General features: G+C 37.5%; 1 protein-coding gene across 2 annotated transcripts; it reads left to right on the top strand.

Moving 5' to 3' along the window:
- The first annotated feature begins 727 nt into the window (after positions 1 to 727).
- Positions 728 to 7,272, top strand: LOC138839584 (protein VCF2-like). Of its 2 annotated transcripts, XM_070039154.1 has the most exons (4): positions 728 to 827; positions 1,118 to 1,217; positions 4,329 to 4,476; positions 7,193 to 7,272. In XM_070039154.1, exons 1-4 carry the CDS (start codon positions 805 to 807, stop codon positions 7,204 to 7,206), a joined length of 285 nt encoding a protein of 94 aa, XP_069895255.1. In that variant the 5' UTR covers positions 728 to 804; the 3' UTR covers positions 7,207 to 7,272. The 2 variants fall into 2 exon arrangements, with proteins under 2 accessions (XP_069895255.1, XP_069895254.1); XM_070039153.1 differs by lacking the exon at positions 7,193 to 7,272 and having other exon boundaries at positions 4,329 to 4,575.
- The last annotated feature ends 2,110 nt before the right edge of the window (positions 7,273 to 9,382 follow it).

Raw genomic sequence — 9,382 nt, forward strand, 5'->3', positions numbered from 1 at the left:
ATTCTTGGGGCTTAAACTCAGGGCCTAGACAATATCCCTGAGCTTTTGTGCTCAAGACTGGTGTTCTACCACTTGAACCACAGTTTCACTTCTGGCTTTTTGGTGGTTAATTGGAGATAAAAGTCTCACCAATTTTACTATCTGGGTTGGCTTCAAACCAAGATCCTCAGATCTCAGCTCCTGATTTGCTGTGATTACAGCCATGAGCCACAAGCACATGCTCCAGATTGTTGAGTTTTCTGTTTTGTTTGTTTGTTTTGTTTTGACATAGGGTTTTTCTAACATTTTACCATGGCTAACCTCAAACTGTAAACCTGGGGACTGGGAAGATGGCTCAGTGGTAGAGCGCTTGACTTGCATGCCTGAGGCCCTGGGTTCGATTCCTCAGCACCACATAAGCAAAAAGAAAAAAAATGCCGGAAGTGGTACTGTGGCTCAAGTGGTAGAGTGCTAGCCTTGAGCTGAAGAGCTGAGGGACAGTGCCCAGGCCCAGAGTTCAGGCCCCACGACCAGACCCCCCCCCCAAAAAAAAAAACTGTAAACCTGTCTCTACCTCACAAGAAGCTGTGATTATAGGCATGAGTCACTATGGTCAACATCGATCAAAAACATTTTGATAGAACAGTATTTCAAGGAAATAATCAAAACTTCCTAGTGATAAGCAAGTAAGGCAACTACTATGACATAATGCTCGTTGGCATGGTAACAGCACTGGCTTAACCAGACACAGGAAACATCTTTTCGGTGTCTATACCATCATATAATTCTAGGTTATTATATAACCTAGAATTCTAATTACAAGGAATGGAGACACTGGACCAAATTAGGTAGAGTTTGAAAACTTGACCCTAAAATTCTTTGTTTTTGTTTTTTTAATCAAGCTTCAGTTAAAATTATCAAGCTGATTTGGGAGAATTTTTACAATTTGACAGTACTACAATTTGTATTTTATATGTTCCCTCTCAGTGTCTGGTGATAAATGATTCCAACCTTACAATCGTTGGAGCAGCAGACAGTGACTTTCATTGTCTTGGACATAATCTGGCATAAGCCTACAACTTAAGTGTCCAGATCAATTGGTGGATGATATAATTTTCCCTTTGCAATTTATTTTCAGGAAAAGGAAAAGAAATAGCAATACAGAAGACAACCACTATGCCCTCTATTTGAAAAGGAGTAAGCAAAGCCCTGACTTTCCAGATGCTCAGGATGAAGAGGTAGGAGAGATGGTCTTAACAGCCTTTCTCCATTTCGTTCAATGCATACATTGTCATTCAGTTCCATCCCCACAATGAAAAGAGAATTATTTCTAGAAAACATCACAAAAGTATTTTCATTTGATTGTTTTACTGAGCTATAAATTAATAGGAGACTATTAAAGGAGCTTTGTAAAGTTTTTCTAGATGAAAGATGAGAGTATATGACTAAGAACTGATCTGTTTCACTTCTTATGAGCACCAGGTGGGACTGTTGCTCCATGTCCTCCCCTTGAACCTGGACACAGACAGTGAGATCTATAGATTCTGGATTGATACTTGGATGGGTTAATCGTAGTTGGATTTAAATGATGTAATTTGTTTTCTTGTGGCCTATTTTGTTCACAAATAGCTACCTATTCATGAACATTGCCCTTTATTGTCAATGCTAACAACTTTACCACATATACCGCCACTTCTATGCAAACCTGTCCTGTGGAACAAAGACATACAACTTATAGTAGCACTAACACAAAGGCCTGAATGTTTGTGCACATGACTGCATGCTTAGCCAAAAGCATACAATTCACATTGCTTTTTATAATTACTGAGAACCAGAAATTGAGAGTGAGTGGTTTACTAGAACAGATCTCAGGCTTTTGCTCTCCTAAGAAAAGAAATTAATCTACCTAAAGATAGAGTTCCAAGGGAGAAAAAGTAATAAAAGAAATAAGAGAAAACTATAACCAGGGTCACACATTTAAGAGTCAAGTTCTATCAATCTTTTTTTGAATGGTAGGAAGTGTTTCTTTGTTAATTCCTGAGTTTAAGTAGTATAAGTTTAGATGACAGCTGGATCATTTGGCAAAAGTTCTTTTGAGTAATCTTTTCTCTTAGATCCTTCATAATTTAGGATCAATTTCATTGCCTTTTGCATATATTGGTAGAGGCAGAATTTCCAAATGTTGGAATGAAACTTCCATTGTACAACTAAGGTATGCTAATGACACTGTTAAAAATAATAGAAATCTTGTTCCCAGAGCACCCAAAGAATGGCCAGCACGTTAGTATTTAATTGTTACCATCTCAGTTATTGTCATGATGACAGAAATGTCAGCTTGTTTTCTGCTGCTAAGGATTACTTATTCATGTTTTTGCTTTTCCTTCTGTTTCTATGTATCATCTTGCTTAATTTTAAAATTAGGCCTTATTTTGACAATGGAAGTTCTAGACTTTTGTATCCCAGCCTGGGAATAGATTTTTTTATTCTAATTTGAACTCGATTTTGACATGTTGCTCTTAAATCCACTGGATAGCTATTACTGATAACTCTCACATTAAATTTCACTTGCACCCTCCAAAGTCTTTTATGAATTTTTTAAAAACAGATAGTTTTAGTTGTATGAACACTGTCTACAGATACTAGTAAATAGAGTACCCTTAAAACACCAGTAGAACATAATGCTTCTTGGCATAAGTCATATTAATATTACCTTTGGAAAAGACCATGTTAAACCAAATGTAATACCAACACTGATGCATGCTTTATTTCAGTTAAGGGTCCTTCTTACAATATTCTTCTTCGGGAATCGAATGTAGGAAAGCAAGAAATACTTGAATCTGACTCTTCTGGGAGATCATGTGCAGCTTCTCCAATATGATAAAAAAAACTGTATGATGTTACTTTAATGAAAAACAATCTGAAACACACACACAACATATAGACACAGACCCCCACACATTATACCACGTCTACAAATAACAGACAATAAATAGTAGGCCTCTCAAATGTAAGTTGTTAAACACACATTCCACCAAGATGGATTGCCTAGTGTGGGTACTATACCACATGAGGAAATAACGTTTGTGGGAGGTGAGGACAAAGTCTATGGGATCTCTCTATATTACTTTTGCAACTTTTAGTGAATGTATAATCATTTCAAATTAAAAAAAATATGAACAGTACCTAACTTTTCTAAAACATATGCTTAATGCTATTAGGTTTCCATGTTGAGTTTAAATTGATATGTGAGGACCCTATATGCCCACATTCAGAATATTGATACAAAATATTATAAATTTGTATAAATGCAAAATGCATAAATGTACTGAAAGGTAGATATACGTGTCTAGTAATTTATTCATCACTTTTAAAATCATACTCATACACCATCATAATTTTTGGATGTGTTCTGGTACTGGGCCTTGAACTCAGAGCCTGGGCACTATCCTTGAGCTTTTTTGCTCAAAGCTAGTGTGCTATCACTTTGAGCCACAGCTCTACTTCCAGATTTGTTTGGTAGTCAATTGAAGATAAGAATCTTGGGGGCTTTCCTGTCCAGAATGGCTTCGAACCAAAATCCTCAATTCTCAGGCTCCTGAGTATTACAAGTATGAGTCACCAGTGAAACTTGTTTCTTGGTGAGGCTGCTGTCTCTTTGATTTGTGTGTGTGTGTGTGTGTGTGTGTGTACATGTGTGTGCACACACACACATGTGTCAGTACTGGGGACTGAACTCAGGGACTGGGCACTATACCCTAGCTTCTATACCCTAGCTTTTATTGTTCAAGGCTGGCACTTGAGCCACAGCTCAACTTCTGGCTTTTTGGTGGTTAATTGAAGATAAGTGTTTCACAGACTTTCTTGCCTAAGCTTCCTTTGAACTTCAGTCCTCAGATCTCAGCCTCCTGGGTAGCTAGGTTGCAAGTGTGAGTCACTAGTGCCCAGCTTTCATCCAACATTTATAGTCCTGATTTCAATTACATTCTATCACATTAGTTAATGCTTTTCCTAAAGTGTGAGAACTTACTTCTCTAATGCAGGTTATGGAAGCAAAGGGTACCAACAAAGGCAGAGAATTTGTATAGGTATTTGGAATCCCAGGGCCTATTTGACAATGACTAGCTATATGATATTGGACAACTCAGAGATCTGCTTCCAGTTCTATAAAGCAGAGGTTATGATCCCAATTTATTTTACATGGTTGTAAGATAGAATGACCAACATCCCTGAGTGTACTTTGTAAACTGTTAACCCTGTATATAAGTTTGATGCTGCTCCTGACCATGCTGAGTAGAAAACTCTTACAGTATCCTAATAGCTACATGCTCCTTCCGTCTTTCTCCTTCCAGTATTCCTACACTGATAATGAAAGGAACAGCAGCACTGTTAATAATCCAGAGGCATCCAGGGCACCAGAAAGCAGCTTAAACAAGATCACTGTTGATCTCAACTCAAATCTCCCTCCATCCTTCCATGAGGAGTACGCATTCTGCCAAGGTCCGTATATCTACATCAACCAGATCTTGAAGGAGGCTCACTTCTACAGCCTGCAGCAACGAGGGCAATATCCATCATGATGAACTACGAGCTCCTTATTCCAACCCTAACTTTACTCATAAAAGCAATTGCATATGCACAAAATTGTCCTTTCTCTTTTGGGGGCTATATTTTAAGCAACAAGTTAATAAGCAATTGCATGGAGAAATTTAACATGCTGAATTTTCAAAGGGGCTTTAAGACTATTTTTATAGGGCTCATTTTATATTGGTATCAAATTCATATTAAGATAGCAAGATGCAAAAAGCTCATCAGTACTTCGGGTGAAGTATGTCCAATTCAGATTAATTTCCAAAACTGTTGGATTTTTTAGCTGTTGGAATTTTTATGACAAACCTTTTTTTTAATGTTAATCTTTATTTTGAAAACTTCAATAGACTAGTAAAGAGTAAATACTTAAGCTTAAAGAGTGAATACTTGTAAAAACAAACATAAAAACTCCTAACCCATGAGTTAATATTGTAGACTATAGGAAATGTGAGTCATTTCAACATGCAATGTGAATTAGATTGCTGGAATTGCTCTCCCCTTGGTACTGGCAACAATTTTACCCAGGAATAGTTGTGAGTTACTAGCTCTAGTAACTATCTTTAATCTTTATATCACCAGGGAGAATGTTCTAAGTGTTCTGATGTTTAAAGTGTTCTTATCAAGCTGTGTCCTCGACTCTTCAGAGAATGGTCTTCAAATTCTGTGGAAACACTACATAATTCTACCAGACAAATATATGGGGTGATATTTGTCTTAAATATAAACTATTTGTATTAGCAGGTTATACTTCCTCAATTATAATTCTATCTTTTATGTACAGTGTTAATAATGATAGCATATAAGCCATTTGATTTGATATCTAACTTAGCAGGTAAAAACTGCATGGGAGAACTGTCTGTGATTTCCTGCTCAAAAAATCCAACTTTTATAAGGATCTGGTGGCCAGATTACACCATTAAAATTGATGCATTTAGTCCTGGAGGTGCAGCTTTATGAAAAAGCACTTGCTTACCACATGAAAAGTCCTATGATGTATCCTAAGTACTGCAAAACTTGGCTAAATTAACATGGTTTTTGGAACAATGAGCTGAGATGACATTAGGAGAAATAGTACTCCTTCTAATATGGATGTGGTTCTATGTTTTAGTCATGATAAAGCACCAATGAAATTGGAGTAGTGACTCTATCTAAGCATGTGCCTCCCAGGTAGTGAGCTATGGGATCAAGTGTACAGGATGAATCAGGTTATCTGTGTAGAGAATGAGAGGGGCCAGTAGTCTCTCCTTTCATAGCAAAGTGCCTTAGGGTCTAACAACCCTCTCCTCCTCCTTGTAAGTTACAAAACAGAAACCAGAAAATCTGAAAACTATGGATAGTTCTAGAAATGGTTCTTGGTCATCTAGCAAAATTTGGATAATATACAATACTAAAAATTGACTCAAATGAGATTTTTATTAAATTACAGAATATTTGAAAATGAAAAATATCCAATTAAAATAAAACACCTACACACACACATGCACACACACACACACACACACACACACACACACACACACACACACACACACACACACACCCCACACACACATCTCCCTAATTTCCAAGGTTGTTTCCTTTAGTATGGAGAGGAAATAACAGTAAGATACTTGTAGTAAGGCTTTAGTCTTACAGCCAAATTATTAAATAAATTCTAGTTCCACATATAAATGTATTATTTTACCGTCATTTCCAATGTTTTCAAACCAGATCATTTAGAAGAAGAAATTTTTATTCTAACCTAGAGAAAAGATATGTGGCTATAATTATCTCTGTAACAACACAATGAACATGAAAATAAAACTAGTTTGAATTTTGAAGTATAAAACACCCAAGAAGAATTGTGTAGGGTTAAACACTTGGCATCCTATATATATAGTATTATAGTGTCATCAACAGCAAGTATTCATTCACAACTCTCAGAAGACAGGAAACATTTCTTCTAATGAAGAAATATATGTATTTTCAATGTATATAGAATATTGGTCCCTGGTGGCCAGAAGAAATTCCTTACATCATCTTGTATACATCTTGAATACATCATCTTGTGGCTTTTGCAACTTGTTTAAATCTGTTTTGACATGAAATTTTGCAATTATTCAAACTTTTTTTAAACATCAACTGCTTACATCTTTCAGCTTGAAAAAGAAACTGAGGGGGCACAAGCACTTCTAAAGTTTTTCTACTGCAGAAGTAAATTCTCAGCCTACCACATTAAAACTGTTTCTGGGTTTATACACAAGTAAGCACATGAAGAAAGAAGGTGAGCCAGTTTAATTCATGTGGCAAAACAGGACTCTGTAAAGGAGTGTTCCTGAAGAAACATTCACAAGGTAAAGCTTCACTGATAGTGAAGTGGGGATGCTATTTGGGACTGAGGTCCTGCCCCCAAATGACAAGTTTCCATGCATTCCTGGCAGTAAGTCTGAGGCACAAGTGATGTGTGATGCCCAAATCAGACTAGGATAAGGAGGCTGGCATCAACCAGTCCACATGTCCATATGAGCACATCTACTCCTCAGGAAACTGAGAGGAGTCAACACACACACATTGGGCAAACATCTCTGCCAGAATTAGAAAACCAATGTTTTCCACCTTGATACAAGCCCCTTATCCTTTATTGTAGAGCTGCTTTTATAAGGAAGACCAAGGAAACTTTGAGAGCTGCAGCTGCAGATGCCCATTAATGGACATTTTGATAGTGCCTAAAATTTGTCATCTGGGGTGAGTAATGCCATCTCATTGAACACTTAAAGTGGACACACAACCCCAGAAAGGGGCATACTTTTTCTTTTGCTTTCTCTTTCCCTTTCTCTCTTTCCTTTTCTCTTTTGATTCTCTTTCTCTCCCTTTCTCTCTTTCTTCTTTCCCCCTTTCTCTGTCTCTTCTCTTTCTCTCCTTTACTTTCTCTATTCCCTTTCTCTTTCCCTTTTCTCTTTCCCTCTTATCCTTGTCTTTCTATCTCCCTTTCTCTTTCACTTTCTCTTTCTCTCCCTCCCTTTTCCCCATTCTCTTTTTCTTTCTTCTCTTTTTCTCCTCCTTTCTTTTTCCCTTTCTCTGCTTCTTTTCTCTCTCCTTCATCTTTCTCTGTTCCTTTTCTTTCCCTTTTTCTCTCTCCTATTTGCTTTCTCTCTATCTCCCTTTCTCTTTCTCCCCTTTCTCCATCTTTCTCTTGCTTTCTTTCTCTCCCTTATTCTTCCTCTCTCTCTTTTCCCTTTCTTTTTCTCTCTCTCCCTTTCTCTTTCTCTTATTCTCTCTTTCTTTTTTTGTTTTTATTAGTTTTCTCTCCCTTTCTTTTCTCTCCCTTTTTCTTTGTTTCTTTCTCCCTCCCTCCCTCTCTGAATCTCTTTTTCTCCCTCCCTTTCTCTTTCTCCTCTCTCCCTTTTTAAAAATTTTTTTTTGGGGTCCAGTCGTGGGGCCTGAACTCTGGGCCTGGGTGCTGTCCCTCAGCTCTTCGGCTCAAAGCTAGCACTCTACCACTTGAGCCACAGCGCCACTTCCGGCTTTTTTCTTTTTGCTTATGTGGTGCAGAGGAATCGAACCCAGGGCCTCAGGCATGCAAGGCAAGCGCTCTACCACTGAGCCACCTTCCCAGCCCCTCTCCTCTCTCCCTTTATCCCTTGCTTTCTCTCCCTTCTTTGTTTCTTTCTTCTTTCTTTCTTTCTCTTTCTTTCCCTTTCCCTTTCTCTTTTTCTTTCTTCCTCTCTCTGTCTCTTTCCTTCCTTCCTTCCTTCCTTCCTTCCTTCCTTCCTTCCTTCCTTCCTTTCTTTCTTTCTTTCTTTCTTTCTCTCTCTCTCTTTCTCCTTTATCAAATGTGTGTATGTTTCTCTCTTTTTGTGTGTTTCTCTCATCTCTGTGCCTCTTTTCCTATGTATACAGAAAAGTTACAAACACCAATTTTGTTCCATTTTTGAGTGAAAGCTTGTCCTCTAAAAATGCTAATTGATTATGTTGCTTTTCTTCATCTCTAGCAATGTCTATTTTGTCAGTTTTTGGCCAATGTAAACAAAGAGTAATGTACACTTCAGGACTATTAGATTAAAAAATGTGCAGGTGACAATGCATGCTGTCCTGTTTTCTCTTTAGAAGAATGACAATTATCTGCATGGTTTCCCTGTTTACATAGGTTCCCATCAACTTCTAAACAATATCGTGCCATTGTTTCCATAGGACAGTTTCCTATTCAAATAGTCAAGCAGAAGAGAATGGATCAGGGTGAATGTCCAGCTCTTCATTAGAGCATATATGGTGAATATACATCCTTATTCTGTTTTATGTTACTGTTTATTACTGTTGATCTATTTCTAGTGATAATTCTATATTATATTAGAGCCAACAGTATCCTGACATAGTCACTCAGATCTTGCAGATGACACTAATAATAGACTGCCTCCTCCTGAACATTCCTTTCCTGCTCCCAACTGACTATGAGTACAGTATAACCTGGCCTTTGAGAATGAAAGGAATGCTTAAATATAGGATCTGAGACTTGGAAAAAACAAACAACCCCCCCCAAAGAAACTGGTCACATCAATTTTTTGTCTTAAAAAAGAGTTATCTTGGCTCTATATGAATGCATTTGGCACACCTCTTGAATGACAAGTGGAGTCCTACAATGGTGCAGACTTCACTGGCTGTCAATATACTGACATCTTTTGGTCACAGTATTGTTAGAAGCTATAGCTTTTATGATCCTGGCAACACAGTGAACTTAGTTTACTGATTCCCTGGACACCAGCAGAGACATTAGGTTCAAGAACCTAAAGTATATAGACTTTCTATGGGAAATCTTTTAATCTTTCTCATCTCAAGAAAC

The sequence above is a fragment of the Dipodomys merriami genome, unplaced genomic scaffold (assembly GCF_024711535.1).
Source record: "Dipodomys merriami isolate MVZ:Mamm:240054 unplaced genomic scaffold, mDipMer1.0.p SCAF_3, whole genome shotgun sequence".
NCBI lineage: Eukaryota > Metazoa > Chordata > Mammalia > Rodentia > Heteromyidae > Dipodomys > Dipodomys merriami.

Excerpts from the sequence above, each read along its gene's own strand:
- LOC138839584 (XM_070039153.1), top strand. The coding sequence starts at position 805 with ATGGAGACACTGGACCAAATTAG. Across the intron at positions 828-1,117 it reads GAGACACTGGACCAAATTAG|GAAAAGGAAAAGAAATAGCA; the intron begins GTAGAGTTTGAA and ends ATTTATTTTCAG. Across the intron at positions 1,218-4,328 it reads CAGATGCTCAGGATGAAGAG|TATTCCTACACTGATAATGA; the intron begins GTAGGAGAGATG and ends TTCTCCTTCCAG.